The sequence below is a fragment of the Salvelinus namaycush genome, chromosome 8, assembly GCF_016432855.1.
Source record: "Salvelinus namaycush isolate Seneca chromosome 8, SaNama_1.0, whole genome shotgun sequence".
Taxonomy (NCBI): domain Eukaryota; kingdom Metazoa; phylum Chordata; class Actinopteri; order Salmoniformes; family Salmonidae; genus Salvelinus; species Salvelinus namaycush.
The window spans coordinates 24,518,427-24,535,085 of NC_052314.1; the positions used below are offsets into that span (position 1 = coordinate 24,518,427).

A 16,659-nucleotide genomic window follows, 5' to 3' on the forward strand; every position below is an offset into this window, starting at 1 on the left:
AATTGTTAAAAAGTCAATCCAAAATTACTTACAGTGCCTTGCAAAAGTATTCATCCCCCTTGGCATTTTTCTTATTTGTTGCAATACAACCTGTAATTTAAATAGATATTTATTTGGATTTCATGTAATGGACATACACAAATAGTCCAAATTGGTGAAGTGAAATGAAAAAAATATATATATAAAAAAAAAAACAGAAAAGTGGTGCGTGCATATGCATTCACCCTCTTTGCTATGAAGCCCATAAATAAGATCTGGTGCAACCAATTACCTTCAGAATTAGTGAAATAAAGTCCACCTGTGTGCAATCTAAGTGTCACATGATCTGTCACAATCTCAGTATATATACACATGTTCTGAAAGGCCAAAGAGTCTGCAACACCACTAAGCAAGCGGCACTATGAAGACCAAGGAGCTCTTCAAACAGGTCAGGGACAAAGTTGTGGAGAAGTACAGATCAGGGTTGGGTTATAAAAAAATATCACAAACTTTGAACATCCCACAGAGCACCATTAAATCCAATATTAAAAACTGGAAAGAATATGGCACCACAACAAACCTTCCAAGAGAGGGCCGCCCACCAAAACTCACAGACCAGGCAAGGAGGGCATTAATCAGAGGCAACAAAGAGACCAAAGAAAACCCTGAAGGAGCTGCAAAGCTCCACAGCGGCGATTGAAGTATCTGTCCATAGGACCACTTTAAGCCGTACACTCCACAGAGCTAGGCTTTACAGAAGAGTGGCCATTGCTTAAAGAAAAAAAATTAAGTGTTCGCCAAAAGGCATGTGCGAGACTCCCCAAACATATGGAAGAAGGTACTCTAGTCAGATGAGACTAAAATTGAGCTTTTTGCCCATCAAGGAAAACGCTATGTCTGGCACAAACCCAACACCTCTCATCACCCCGAGAACACCATCCCCACAGTGAAGCATGGGATCATGCTGTGTTTTACCATCGGCAGAGACTGGGAAACTGGTCAGAATTGAAGGAATGATGGTGGGTGCCAAATACAGGGAAATTTTTGAGGGAAACCTGTTTCAGTCTTCAAAAGATTTGAGACTGGGACAGAGGTTCACCTTCCAGCAGGACAATGACCCTAAGCATACTGCTAAAGCAACACTCGAGTGGTTTAAGGGGAAACATTTAAATGTCTTGGAATGGCCTAGTCAAAGCCCAGACCTCAATCCAATTGAGAATATGTGGTATGACTTCAAGATTGCTGTACACCAGTGGAACCCATCCAACTTGAAGGAGCTGGAGCAGTTTTGCCTTGAAGAATAGGCAAAAATCCCCATGGCTAGATGTGCCAAGCTTATAGAGACATACCCCAAAATACTTGCAGCTGTAATTGCTGCAAAAGGTGGCACTACAAAGTATTGACTTTTGGGGGGGGGGGGTTAATAGTTATGAACGCTCAAGTTTAGTTTTTTTGTCTTCTTGTTTGTTTCACAATAAAAAATATTTTGCATCTTCAAAGTGGTAGGCATGTTGTGTAAATCAAATTATACAAACCCCCCCAAAAGATATATTTTAATTCCAGGTTGTAAGGCAACAAAATAGGAAAAATGCCAAGGGGTGTGATTACTTTCGCAAGCCACTGTAACTGTCGATTGCTTACTGACCAGTAGGGGACTTCTCTGCTCACAATGATTTGAAAAGATACATTTACACGAATGTACAATTATACCACACAGTGTTGCATGACTGCTTCAAATTCAGTTCACTTTTTAACTACTTAAAAAAAATGCAGCACAAAAATAATGTATTATGTTACTCCACGTGATTTCTGATTCCTGGCCCAACACCCAGACTTGCTTTAAGATTACATTTTTCCACTGAAAACAGCATTGCTTATTTGTGATCCAAATAACCACTGTCAATATCTAGTTTGGGAAATAATCTAGAGGAATAAAAAAAAACTTTGCCTTATAAAAATGTAAACCATTTTGAGTAAAACCCTAATGGAAGTTTTGTTGTGACACAAATATGATAAATCAGCAATATGAAATGTACTTGAAAATAATCAGTGAGAGAAACACATTATCAGCTAAGTAGTCATTAGAAGAATACAAAACTTAAAGCAAGTCTTCCCTTTTTGCTATATGTTGTAAAAGGGGCCTCCGTGTTTCCCCAGTGGTAACACTGTTGTGAAAGGTCCAGTGTACATCACAGTTCCAATCCTTCACACTAGAGGAGGGGGGGGGGGGGGAGTCATTAGGTACTGATTTGTCTGCTTCTCCGCTTTAACCGATCCAATACCTGATGTGTTTCCACATGATAGCTACAGCAGTACAGCTTTGTCCAGGAGGGAATCATGGAATGTTTCTCTAGCGAAATCAATGGTGCACAAACCAACCATAAACATGGTTTTAAAGCATCTAGATGTATAATGCCTCTTCTTTCATGTGCGCCCATGTTAATTTGTACTCATATTATGGTCAGGAGAAACAATGTATTCTTTAGAAAAAATAAATAAAAAAACTACTGCATTTAGATGTCAACAGTAAAAACTACAATTGAAAAAAATGACATTTTTCTTCAAGTCCCGATATTGTTTTGAACCACAAAGCGTACACTACCAAATATGATTTTTTTCAAATAACAGTTTTGTGAGTGTGTATAAAAAGATGACTCCTCCACTTGTGACCCCAAAAAATATAAACTTAAACATTGAAATAATATAAATGATTTTGTTAAAAACCTAACTGCCGGCCGCAGGATTGGAAAGCCGATATGTCAGCACACAGAGACTGAACTACCAATAAAGTTAAAACATATTTTTTTGTCTTGATGAGCATGGTTTAAAGATCAAAAAGCAAAATAGCTTCCAAATGTTGGTACATATACAGATCTGCTTTTTTCTTTTCTTAATTTACATTTTTTTGTCTGTGTCCCTTTAATGTCTCTGGTTCAAACGACTTGCTGCACAGAGCGTGTCCTTGCTCCTGAATCTGCTGTGTCGGGGTGCTTGTTTCTGGTCTGTAGTGGCCAGCCATGGTTTAAGCGGGACTAGCAGTGCATGGGGCAGGGACAGTCATTTTGGCTATGTACACATTCATTGTCGGTCCATGGCTTCCAACAAGCAGTGTTATTTCCGCAGATCTAATACACAAACCTGAAAAACAAGAAATTGTAGTTTTAGTATATTATTATTTGAGATATACATCTCAGAGTGCTACATTTTTATTTTGGCAACAACACAATAGAAAACATTTTAAAAAACAAAGTATATGAAAATGCTCAAAACATTAGTACGCACAGATCCATCTGATGCACTTGCTCCCACTTTGTCACCTGCTGCATTCCAGCAAACTTCAAAGATCCCCCCTGTCCCCCTGTAACTATGGACTAAAGCGCCAGTCTGTGGAAAGGGAAGAGAAGACGTTAGATCAACAACCACAACGACAGGCACAAGCCAAAGGTTAAACAAGCACTACAGTTTTCAGCTGTGCTAACATAATTACAAAAATGTTTTCTAATGATCAATTAGCCTTTTAAATTATAAACTTCGATTAGCTAACACAACGTGCCATTGGAACACAGGAGTGATGGTTGCTGATAATGGGCCTCTGTACGCCTATGTAGATATTCCATAAAAAATTAGCCATAGCTTGCTTAGATTTAAATCCATTCGAAAGCCTAATTAAAGTCTCCAAAATAAGCACTACCACCGACCTAGGTAACAAAATAGCTAATAGGTAATATCACTAACAGTTCCCCGCTACATGCAAGCTGGACAGCGGGACAGTGTCAAGGGACGGATAGCCAGGGGATTGATGGTGTCAGACTGTACCTGCGTGTTCCAGATGTGAACACACTTGTCGAAGGAGCCGCTGGCCAGATGCCTGCCGTCTGGGCTGAAGGCCACACTGTAGACAGGCTCCTGGTGTTTGGTTAACGTGTGGATGCAGATGCCTCGGTCCACATCCCACAGCCGCACCGTCGAATCAAAGGACGCGCTGCAAGGAACACAGGAAAAACTGTCATCTATCTGCCTCCCCAGAAGCAAGTACTTGGCTCATAGTCATAGCTCACTTCAAACAAAGCCCCAATACAGCAAGACACAAACTCTTGCAATTCAGAGTTTCTGTTCAGGGCACAAAGACTGTGACTGGCCCAGAAACAGTGTGGTCATCAGTCCATTACCCTCGAACAGGGCCACACCGCTGTTATGTCAGTAATGCTGCTCGCACATCCAAAAAAATGAATGCCGACACAGAGGGCGCAGCAGTGCTTCTGTTTCAGTACCTGGCAAGCATCAGATTGGCATTGGGGTTGTTGGTTCCAGGACCGGTGGGGCTCCATTTGATAGTGTAGATCTCTTTGCTGTGAGCTTGCAGATCATGAACGCACGTGTCCTGTTTCATACTCCAGATCTAGCATGGTAAAATGACAAAATAATGTTTTACATGTGATGATCATGCAAAAAAGCTGAATGTTCAGAAAGATAAGAATGTTTGGTTGGTTTTATACTTGGTTTATTTTTCAGGTCGACAATTTGTCGAGTGGTATTCATCACAATTGAAACTAAGAAAAATGATAGAGTGATATAAACAACACATAAATTATTTGAATTTCTGGTACATAATCCAGAGCACAACATTACACAGTGCACGTGTATTTATTTATATAATTTATTTAACAGGGACAGTAATCAAAAACTCTGACAATACAAGATGTAGCTAGACAGCTGGTTTTCATTCTTATCTTACCTTCAGCGTCATGTCATCTGAGCAAGAGGCTAGCAGGTTACCGGTTGGATCCCATTTGATTGCATTCACTTCATTCTGGAACGGAGGGGAACAGAGTTATCAGCGCAGACAGAGAAAGGGCAAAGTCTCTGACACATAGAAAATGGCACTTCTATAATGTCTGCAGGAGCAGTGCTACACTGTGGGGTGATGGGGGCTGACTCACTGTGTGTCCTTGGAATGTCTTGATAGGCCTGTCTTGGCCAAGCTTACACACGTGGATGCACATGTCTGTACTGCAGGAGGCAAACGTGTTGTTGCTCTGCCAGTCCACATCCAGAGCAGGTGCTGTTGAGTCACAACAAGAGGAAGAGCGGAAGAAAACGCAATGAATAAACAACATAGAACTCTACGTCTTTTGTCTGTGCTTGACAGAAACTAGGAATGATTCGGCACAAAAATACCCTTACTGTTTATAGTCACGTAAGTATGTACTGATACATGTCTAATAAGGGTTAATTAAGAGGAAAGAAGCCAATGGATAATTCAGTGCACCTGAATGGAACGGGAACTGCTGCTTTGCTTCTCCTGTGTGAGCATCCCATATGATTGTAGTCTACAGGGAGAAACACACACACACATACACACAAAGAAAAACATTCAATTAGAACACGTCTAAGAATAACAAGGTTCTTTTAGTCCTGACGACCAGAAGAGGTTAATGAGTCATGATAGTATTTCAAGTCTTGAGCTCATAACAAAAATAAAAGCCTGTTTGGGTTCTTACCTTATCTACTCCGGCACTAAGAATAAAGTTTCCTTTCTTGTTCCATTTTAATGCAAAAATGGGACCTTTGTGTTGACCCAGGGTACTTGCAAGATTACCTAGGGTTCAAATCATTTATATTAGAGAGGCGAGTGTTTCGGAAACTGACAATATGGTGAGTTGAAAAAGCAGTAAAAAGTGGCAACTCACCATCCTTTGTCCATATCCTGGCAAATCCATCATATGAGCCGGTTGCTAGTAACGTACCCTCACTCTGTCAGGTAGAAAGAGATATATTGTATAAATAAAAAGGTTTTAAAGCAAATACATATTGTTCAGCACATCAGCATAGGAACATAATCCTGCTCATTGAAACTTTCCCTTGCAAGGATAAATAACATACAGAGCAAAACAGTAGCAAGGTCAAAGCTTTGAAACATTAAAGCAGTTTCAAGTGACTCCTAACATTCAGAAAAGGAGAAGTGGAAATAAAGTTATGGAATTTGAGGGGTTGTGTTAAGTTATGAGTGAGTGTGGACCCTTGACTCACGTTCCAGTCTAATGATGTGACGTCTTTGTTGCTGGGGACATCCTGACCTCCCTCGCGTATGCAGTGCCTCAGTACAAGCTGTGTGGAGCTGCTGGTGCTGTTCTCACTCAGGTTCCAGATCCGTGCCGTCGAGTCCCCAGACCTGCACCGTGGAGGGACAGTCAGCACAGTACAATGCAATACAGCAGCACAGAAAGCCCGAGCGAGCGAGAGCGAGAGCGCCTATTGCTCTTTATGGTTGTGAGGTCTGGGGTCTGCTCACCAATCAAGAATTCACAAAATGGGACAAACACCAAATTCAGAGACTGCATGCGGAATTCTGCAAAAATATCCTCTGTGTACAACGTAAAACACCAAATAATGCATGCAGAGCAGAATTAGGCCGATACCCGCTAATTATCAAAATCCAGAAAATAGCCGTTAAATTCTACAACCACCTAAAAGGAAGCGATTCCCAAACCTTCCATAACAAAGCCATCACCTACAGAGAGATGAACCTGGAGAAGAGTCCCCTAAGCTAGCTGGTCCTGGGGCTCTGTTCACAAACACAAACAGACCCCCAGGACAGCAACACAATTAGAACGAACTAAATAATGAGAAAACAAAATGACAATTACTTGACACATTGGAAAAAAAAAAAAAATTTAAACAGAGCAAACTAGAATGCTATTTGGCCCTAAACAGAGTACACAGTGGCAGAATACCTGACCAATGTGACTGACCCAAAATTAAGGAAATATTTGACTATGTACAGACTCAGTGAGCATAGCCTTGCTATTGAGAAAGGCTGCCAAAAGCAGACCTGGCTTTCAAGAAAAGACAGGCTAATGTGCACACTGACCACAAAATGAGGTGTAAACTGAGCTGCACCTCCTAACCTCCTGCCAAATGTATGACCATAGAGACACATATTTCCCTCAAATTACACAGACCCACAAAGAATTCTAAAACAAATCCAGTTTTGATAAACTCCCATATCTATTGGGTGAAATACCAGTGCGCAATCACAGCAGCAATATTTGTGCCCCGTTGCCACAAGAAAAGGGCAACCAGTGAATAACAAACACCATTGTAAATACAACCTATATTTATGTTTATTTAATTTTAACTATTTGCACATCATTACAACAATATATATTTAATACATATATATATATATATATGCTTTGGCAATGTAACATCTGTTTCCCATGCCAATAAAGCCCCTTAAATTGAAATTGAGAGAGTGAGAGACAGACACTGACCCGGAGGCAAGCAGGTCGGAGACAGGGTTCCAGGCGCAGATGAACACCTCTGACTCGTGACCTCGGAGCACCATGGCTTTGTTCTGGGGAATCTCCACATCCCCATCCACCTCCATCATGTCGACATGGTTGTCTGTATGGCACACAGAGAGCACCTCATCAGCATGTGCAAGATCTGAATAACAAAACATCCAGCATTGGCATTGACTCAACAATGTTACAAATATTTGTTTCCCTCCTTTCTCTTTGTGTTATAGTTAATAAACACTAAAGCCAGGGCCGAGGACTCAGACTCACTAGCTAAGGTGTGAGCTCCGTTCTCCTCGCCGTTGGCCGTGTTCTCTCCGTTCTTGGCATTGGCCGTCAAGTTGGTGGTGGTGGCCGGGGGGGCTTGGGCCGCCTGCTGCTGGGCCAGCTTGTCTCGGTAGGCCTGCTGCCGTGTCTGCACCACATCCGGCATTACCGCGTCGATGAGCGACAGGGACTCGATCGGCCGTCCGTCGAACAGCGTGCCGTCCTGGGGACACCAGACAAGCTGGTTATACTCAAATGCAAACTGCTAAATAACTACTGTAGCTATAAGCAATGGTAGGCTAAAATCATCAGTTATAACTCAAATTAAAGAATAATAAATACACTCTCAAAAATAATCACTAGAGAACCATCTATTATATAATATAATAATGCAATGCATTATAAAGCTACATTGGTTAATAACTGCATAATAACTGAAGAGCAGAAACCTAGCACCGCATACATATTCTTTCTGATTTGTGATCAAACCATTGCTGATTTCTGCATTTGATCACACTATACTAGGCTTGCGGTAATAAAGTCCACAGATTCCCTGATAGTCGGCTGAGATGAGATGCTGTGATAATGAGTTGTGTGAATGAGGAGGAGATGAGATCACCTCATTAATGCTGACTTCGGCCTCCACGTACTGCAGGCCCTTCTGTATGATGGAGATGAGGGCAGCAGGGGGCACCAGGGCTCCATTGATGTTGGACTGGCTGATGTGGCTCTCTATGCCAAACGTGAAGGCTGAGTGGGAAAATCCTGTCGGGGGCGAGCATGAGCAGCATGTCAGTAGGCAGCACATTATACTGAGCAGATCCCTCCCTTTGGTGACTCTGGAAATAGCACATTTCAAATAGCTCTGTGGTTGTTATTGTAGTGCACATTTTCTAGGCACCCTTTAATAGCACTAGAACATTACATGAGTAGGAGAATATACAGAACATTGTTTCAACAGCTGTCTGTTACCAGTGTTTACAGAATGTGAATGGACATGTGGTTTGAGCGTTGGAGCCTACCTGACTCCTGTAGGTATCTGTACACAAGAAAGTTGACCTCATCACTGCTTATGCTCATCTTTACACCTGGTTACACCATGAGGTCAGCAAACAGGACATAGGCCTGCAAGGAAAGGGAGGAGGTAAGACAGTTGTTTTATCAGAACCCAGCACAGAACATTTTTACATTAGACAAATCACACAACAAAGTGCTGCTAAGTAAAAACTGAAGCCAGGGCTAGAGTGGAGACTTCCTCCCAGGAGATGCACTAACACATTTTGTCTGTGTGCAAAAACCATTCCACCCTGCTGCACACACAAGTTCGCACCAGGGCAGGGTTCTCAGTCAGGGGTCAGGGTGTGCACAAAAACCTGCTGCTGGGGGCTAACTGTGGACAGGAGCAGCAGCACTGCTAGTGTGTCTCTCCAGTATGGCTAATAACAAGGTGCAGTGCCCATTCTCGCCATCCCACTGCAGTGGTGCTGTTGCGTTAAACAGAATCTCAGCCGTTCTACTACTGACTGAATGTGTGTAATTGGGGATAGGAAGGGGATTCTCTTTCCAGAGCGGAGCTGAGCTGTTGCTCTGGGCTGTGCTGTGCTCCATCAATTACAGCAGCAGTGTTTTCCGTAAGTGCATGGAGTAGCCAGCCAGATAGAAATAATTGCCAGCCAGGGAGTTCTGGGCTGGGGGGCACCGGGAGGACATGCCCCCGAGAAAATAAATTGCAGAACGAGCTCTATTTTGGTGGCTACTGGTACATTCTAATGCCACTAGAAATCAGCCAAATCGCCCTCTATTGGCGAAAGTGCACAGTCAAAGAGGAGAATAATTATACCGTCAAGGAAAATTATTATAATATTTTTTTTTAGGCATACAAAGACATAAGAAATGTGACAGTGTTTAAATGATAACACAGTGTAGGAAATTAAGAAAATTATTAAAATGCTGGAAGTGAATGCTGGAATTAAACAATTAACTATGAAAATGAGCAAAAGCTGTGTGCATTAAGGAAAGACACGCCTGGCTCAAATATAAGCCAGTCTGTAATACGGGCCTGTTGTGTTCAGTGATTTAAGCAAATAAACACCCAGGCTATTAATTGAAGTTTTACGGTAGTAAACTAGTCAAGAAACTAGACTAGTTTTGCTTAAACTAGTCTTTCAATTTAGTTTGTGACAAAAACCTTAGAAAAAAGGTTGTGTTCTGTCAAGTAAACATGGATTCCCTGCTGAGAAACAATATAGAACTGCAGGAAAATGGTTTTAAAAATGCAAAAATGTTCAGGAGGTGAACCCTCAGACCCCCGCCAGATTGTATAAAAGTGGGGGTGCACAAAGTCTGGTGCCCATAGATAGACCTACAGGTAGGGCTGGGCGATATGGCCAAAATATCACAATGGTATTTTTCAAATTTTTGACAGAATGACGGTATTTTATGTTTTTTATTAAGAAAAGTTCTACATTTGCTTTATGAGTAGTGCGTGACCCTAGGGTGGCAACACATATTCTAAATTATTTCAATGGGTCTTTTGCCATTCGGATTGTTTTATACTGTTAAATTCAACTTCATCCTAAAATAATTTCCTGCATTTCCATCAATTTCTGCTTTTCCTGCACTCATTTGAGATCATTTCCACACTGCCACGATATGGGCAAAAATACTAGGCCTTATTTTAACCAAATGTTGCAATTGCGATTTAGATCAAAACACTTTGGTGAACTTGTGGAATCATGAAAATAGAATGTTTATTATAATTCTATAGTTAGAATATAAATAATAGTGGGCACTTTGAATACAGTGTTTGACATAACAACGAATGAAAATGCCATGAACGAGTTATTGTGACAGGGTAGGAACAAAAGTGATGTTCATTGTTTCCTCGGGGACCCTATAAGCTTTGGCTACATTAAATCTTTATTCATATAGCCAACATATTCATGCTTCGTCTATTCCTCTTTGATTTAGAAGATACTGTTGCACAAACAACATGCTGATTTAAGCCTCCACTAGTACTGGTATCAGGCTGTATTAGCTAGCTACGTTTGCTCTGAATCAGTACATTTATTAGCTAGTTAGCTAGCCAGCTAACTCGCGATTAACATTAGTGGCTAACACGATTTAGCTTAACTTGTTAAGAAAATACAAACTAGCTGTTTGCAAATGTAAGAAACACAAACTAATATTGTAATTATAGAACGCTTGTGGATTTATATTAAGATCAAAGTGGAAACAACATTGTTGTCATCAACATTGTTGCATGTGCTCCATTGACCATGCAGACTGAAAGAAAGTGTCTTGTGGTCAAGCAACAACAAATACACTCCTTGAGTGACAATGGGTGGGACTAGGTCTGTGTGTTAAGCGGCATGGAGAGAGTGGCGAGGGATGAATCAAGTAGCGGAATAAACTATAAAAATGGACGTTACACACGCAGTATCACATTTAACAACCCAAACATTCAAATACCGTTATAGAAGGTAAAGTAAAAACCCAAACTAGTCCGTGCAAAAATCACATCAAACTTTATTTGCCACATGCGCCGAATACAAGTGTAGACTTTACCGTGAAATGCTTACTTACAAGCCCTTAACCAACAGTGCAGTTCAAGAATAAGAAAATATTTACCAAGTAGGCTAAAATAAAAAGTCAAAATAAAAAGTAACACAATAAAAATAACAATAACGAGGCTATATACAGGGGGCACCGGTACCGAGTCAGTGTGCAGGGGTACAGGCTAGTTAAGGTAATCTGTACATGTAGGTGGGGGCGAAGTGACTATGCATAGGTAACAAACAAACAGCGAGTAGCAGCAGTGTACAAGATGGGGGGGTGGGGGGGTCAATGTAAATTGTCCGGTGGCGATTTTTATGAATTGTTCAGCTTTCTAATGGCTTGGGGGTAGAAGCTGTTGAGGAGACTTTTGGTCCCGGTACCGCTTGCCGTGCGGTAGCAGAGGAAACAGTCTATAACTTGGATGACTGGAGTCTAACAATTTAATGGGCTTTCCTTTGACACCACCTATTATATAGGTTCTGCACACAGAAGATGGCTGACGTTTTACATTCTCCCAACCAATTGTGCAATTTTGTAATTTTTTTTGCATTTTGTGTAACTTATTTTTTAACTTATTGTGTACATAATGTTGCTGATACCGTCTCTTACGACCGAAAATAACTTCTGGACATCAGAAAAGCGATTATTGACCGCGGACTGGGAAAAACTTTTTCCTTTAACGAGTCCGACGAGAAGGATATCCTGCTTTCACTGGAACAGGCCCAGATCCACGCCTTTTGCGTGAAGAAAAGACGCCGGAAAGGGGGATGCAGATCGGGGATCCTTCTGAGAAGCCGGAGGCGAGCGAGTAAACTTCCAATGCCTTCCATTCTCCTTCCTAACAGACAATCGTTAGAAAATAACATTGATGACCTACTATTAAGATTATCCTACCAACGGGACATTAAAAACTGTAACATCTTATGTTTCACCGAGACATGGCTGAACGAAGAAATGGACAATATAGAGCTGGCGGGATTTTCCATGCACCTGCAGAACAGAGACGCTACCTCTGGTAAGACGAGGGGTGGAAGTGTGTGTCTTTTTGTCAATAACAGCTAGTGCGCAATGTCTAATATTAAAGAAGTCTCGAGGTATTGCTCGCCTGAGGTGGAGAACCTTATGATAAGCTGTTGACCACACTATCTACAAAGAGAGTTCTCATCTGTATTATTCGTAACCGTCTATTTACCACCACAAAGCAAAGCTGGCACTAAGACCCCTCTCAACCAACTCTATAAGGCCATAAGCAAAGAAGAAAATGCTCACCCAGAAGTGGCGCTCCTAGTGGCGGGGGACTTTAATGCAGCCAAACTTAAATCAACTTTACAAAATTTTTACCAGTATGTCACATGTGCAACCAGGGGGAAAAAATCCTAGATCACCTGACGCAGATGCTACGCGACAGGACTGTTTTGCACAGACTGGAATATGTTCCGTGATTTATCCAATGGCATTAAGGAATACACCACTTCAGTCATCGGCTTCATCAATAAATGTATCGATGACGTCATCCCTACAGTGACTGTACGTACATATCCCAACCGGAAGCCATGGATTACAGGCAACATCCGCATCGAGCTAAAGGCTAGAGCTGCCGCTTTCAAGGAGCGAGACTCTAACCCGGACGCTTAACCTCTCTGGGATATGTGGGACGGTAGCGTCCCAACTGGCCAACATCCAGTGAAAATGCAGAGCACCAAATTCAAATATATTACTATAAAAATGTAACTTTCATGAAATCACACATTCAATATACCAAATTAAAGCTACACTTGTTGTGAATCCAGCCAACGTGTCAGATTTCAAAAATGCTTTACGGCGAAAGCAAACAATGCTATTATCTGAGGATAGTACCCAAGCAAACAATCACAGACCATAATATTTCAACCCTCCAGGCGCGACACAAAACGCAGAAATAAAGATATAATTCATGCCTTACCTTTGACGAGCTTCTTCTGTTTGCACTCCAATATGTCCCATAAACATCACAAATGGTCCTTTTGTTCGATTAATTTCGTCGATATATATCCAAAATGTCCATTTATTTGGCGTGTTTGATCCAGAAAAACACTGGTTCCAAACTTGCTCAACATGACTACAAAAGTTACCTGTAAGCTTTGTCCAAATATTTGAAACTACTTTTGTAATACAACTTTAGGTATTTTTTAACGTAAATAATCGATAAAATTGAAGACGGGATGATTTGTGTTCAATACCGGAGGAAAACAATGTGTAGCATGCTTTCAGGTCACGCGCCTCTAACAAACAGTACACTTCACTCGAGCCTCATTCTGAACATGGCTACTTCTTCATTTCTCAAAGGAAAAACCTCAACCAATTTCTAAAGACTGTTGACATCCAGTGGAAGCGATAGGAACTGCAAGAAGATCCCTTAGAAATCTGGATTCCGAATGAAAAACCATTGAAAATAGAGTGACCTCAAAAAGAAAATATCTGAATGGTTTGTCCTCGGGGTTTCGCCTGCCAAATAAGTTCTGTTATAGTCAGACATGATTCAAACAGTTTTAGAAACTTCAGAGTGTTTTCTATCCAAATCTACTAATAATATGTATATATTAGCAACTGGGCCTGGGTAGCAGGCAGTTTACTCTGGGCACGCTTTTCATCCAAACGTGAAAATGCTTCCCCCTATACCAAAGAAGTTAAAAGAAATCCGGCTATGCCCTCAGACAAACCATTAAACAAGCAAAGCGCCAAAACAGGATTAAGATTCGATGCGAGCTGCCCAGTGACGCGAGCCTACCAGACGAGCTAAATGCCTTTTCTGAAGACACTGAAGCATGCACGAGAGCACCAGCTGTTCTGGATGACTGTGTGATAACACTCTCGGTAGCCGAAATGAACAAAACCTTTAAACAGGTCAAGATTCACAAAGCCGCTGTGCCAGACGGATTACCAGGACATGTACTCAAAGCATGCGCGGACCAACTGTCAAGTGTCTTCACTGACATTTTCAACATCTCCCTGACCGAGTCTGTAATACCTACATGTTTCAAGCAGACCACCATAGCTCCTGTGCCCAAGGAAGCGAAGGTAACCTTCCTAAATGATTACCGCCCCATGGCACTCACGTCAGTAGCAATGAAGTGCTTTGAAAGGCTGGTCATGGCTCACATCAACAGCATCCTCCCGGACACCCTAGACCCACTCCAATTCGCATACCGCCCCAACAGATCCACAGATGACGCAATCTCAATTGCACTCCACACTGCCTTTCTCACCTGGACAAAAGGAACACCTATGTGAGAATGCTGTTCATCGACTACAGCTCAGCGTTCAACACCATAGTGCCCAGGAAGCTCATCACTAAGCTAAGGACTCTGGGACTAAACACCGGTATATAGTAAAATACGGTATACCGCACAGCCATACCTACAGGTATGATTGAAGAATGAAGCGGGTGTTAATCATGGTATTTGCTATAAAGAAAGCAGCAGTTCACTACTCCATTGTCGACAATTTAATTAAATTAGTAGGCCTATAATCAATATTTAATAATCCCATATAAGTATCACGACCTTAGGTTTAATAACCTTCAATCCTTTTTCTTTTATCATATTTTTTAACAGAATGTGTCTCTCGCTCCACTACCTATTATTCCTGCAGTAAAAAATTCAACATCTTTATTGAATGTTTTCATAATTTATCTGCAGATAATTGGCAAAAAGCAGTAGTTGCCTACCAGTATGCAAATTAGGGAGCCAATTGAACAGCTCTCTCACCGATTCGATTCCGTTCACCTAAAAGTTATTTTTAAAAAGAACAGTTTGTTCACGAACAACCTATCACTAGGCTACTCTGACGAGTCACTAGCGGTTACTGGCAAGTCTCGACATGGGCTTCGAATCCTATGAAAACAAGATCGTCGGTTTACTTGGCCCAATGCGATACCATGGACATAACTACGTTGTATGATTTATGAATAGCAAAGGAATATCGGATATTTACTTTATTCAGTCAGTTCGATGCCTTTTATATATTAGCCAACACTTGCTGTTTGGTCGTCAATCAAAGCACAATAAATAACCAATGCGCCCTGAATCCGTGGCTGGCTATAGTAGGCCTATGAAACACACAAAAGAAAATACATTAATGTGCCACAAAACAATAATTAAGTGGATATAAACTCATCGTTACCACTTACATTACATGGGACGTGTAAATTAACTCACAGGAAACGATGACCTTGTTCTCCCTCCTCCGTGAAAATACATTTTATTGCAGCTAACCAGAGAGCACAAAAATAAACAGACACCAGACTGACAAACTAGCAGTGTGTCCCCGTCATCACTCGCTTTGTGACTGACAGGCGCCTGTCCTATCAATAGAAGATGCATGTAGTTCATTCTAGCAGGAGAAGGCTATATTAACTTTTCTGACTAGCGAATTTAAACTTTTAAATGAAAAGAAGCCTAGGTTGAATTAATGAAGTGCAAAAAGTAGCCAGCTGACAATGAGTCCTATTTAGCCGACGACACTGCAGCAGTGGTGTTTATCTCAGCCAAGTCTGAATCGGAGCAGAAGAGGTCTAGTCAGGGACCTTGTAGAATCAAGGAAGTGACAACCAAGCAAGCATGACCACAGCATGGACAGTCTGTCTGCTACTCTCAACTGGGTTCATTCATTCAACAGAAAGATATAGAATAGGAGCACAAACATCCCTCTCTCTGGAAAAACTACTGCAGGACCGGTGCTACTGGTGTTTCACAGAAGTATTTTATATACACACCTGAAATAACGAATCAATGCATAGCCAAAATGCATTTCTAGATCGAGCACAAAACACAAACCTTAAGGTTCCATGTGATTATAATATGGGCCCCTTTCTGTAACTAGGCTATGTTATGTGCTGAGCAATCCCAATTAAGGAGCAATCTCTGCCAGCCAGACATGCAGAATTGTACATTCACCCAAAGATACATCAGATCTGAAGAGGCATATTGCCGTTAGATTACTGGAGCACATTCTCATTTCCATGTCAAAACATTGCATAACCATAACAGAACTCTACAGGGGAGGTGCAATCTTAGTAGTCCCAGCTACTGAAGATAGTATTATTGAAGTTTTACTACCTTGTCGACCATCATTAATTCTCTTCAGAGAAGTGTAGGCCTATTGGACAGATGCACATAATAATTGACAAAAACTGTCATAGGATGTGGTTTGTTTGCAATTTTGTCAGCTGCTTTTATACTTGAACAGAGACGTAGTTCATTCCCTTTTCATCGCCATATCTAAGTGATGAGGTTTTGGTCTATTTTGAGAGAGCGAGAGCGCACCGCTGTAGAGATGGAGCACTTCACATCTTTGCTCTCAGGAGTCACATTGTTTACAACTCACACACACAACCCAAAGTGATTGTAATAGGCATTTCATATGGTAGGTGTCCATGGTCTTCTATAATTTTAACCATTGATATGAATATTGCTCAACACTGTTTCACAGCCTCTCTTCCTGCATGATGTTCGATTATGCCACATTTACAGCCATTGGTCTAGAATAGAACACAACATGCACATTGCCTATGGAG

General features: G+C 41.4%; 1 protein-coding gene across 2 annotated transcripts in view; it reads right to left on the minus strand.

Moving 5' to 3' along the window:
* Positions 1 to 1,387: 1,387 nt before the first annotated feature.
* LOC120052532 (F-box-like/WD repeat-containing protein TBL1XR1) overlaps positions 1,388 to 16,659 on the minus strand; it is a 42,325-nt gene continuing 27,053 nt past the window's right edge. For both annotated transcript variants that reach the window (XM_038999502.1, XM_038999503.1), the window contains exons 4-17: positions 8,570 to 8,672; positions 8,167 to 8,312; positions 7,551 to 7,770; positions 7,254 to 7,386; positions 6,010 to 6,151; positions 5,670 to 5,733; positions 5,481 to 5,578; positions 5,249 to 5,309; positions 4,920 to 5,041; positions 4,715 to 4,789; positions 4,251 to 4,378; positions 3,796 to 3,961; positions 3,262 to 3,363; positions 1,388 to 3,117 (exon numbers count right to left, since the gene is read on the minus strand). In XM_038999502.1, coding sequence (XP_038855430.1) covers positions 3,091 to 3,117; positions 3,262 to 3,363; positions 3,796 to 3,961; positions 4,251 to 4,378; positions 4,715 to 4,789; positions 4,920 to 5,041; positions 5,249 to 5,309; positions 5,481 to 5,578; positions 5,670 to 5,733; positions 6,010 to 6,151; positions 7,254 to 7,386; positions 7,551 to 7,770; positions 8,167 to 8,312; positions 8,570 to 8,627 — 1,542 coding nt within the window. In that variant the 5' untranslated portion in view covers positions 8,628 to 8,672 and the 3' untranslated portion in view covers positions 1,388 to 3,090. The remainder of the gene's footprint in view (positions 3,118 to 3,261; positions 3,364 to 3,795; positions 3,962 to 4,250; positions 4,379 to 4,714; positions 4,790 to 4,919; positions 5,042 to 5,248; positions 5,310 to 5,480; positions 5,579 to 5,669; positions 5,734 to 6,009; positions 6,152 to 7,253; positions 7,387 to 7,550; positions 7,771 to 8,166; positions 8,313 to 8,569; positions 8,673 to 16,659) is intronic.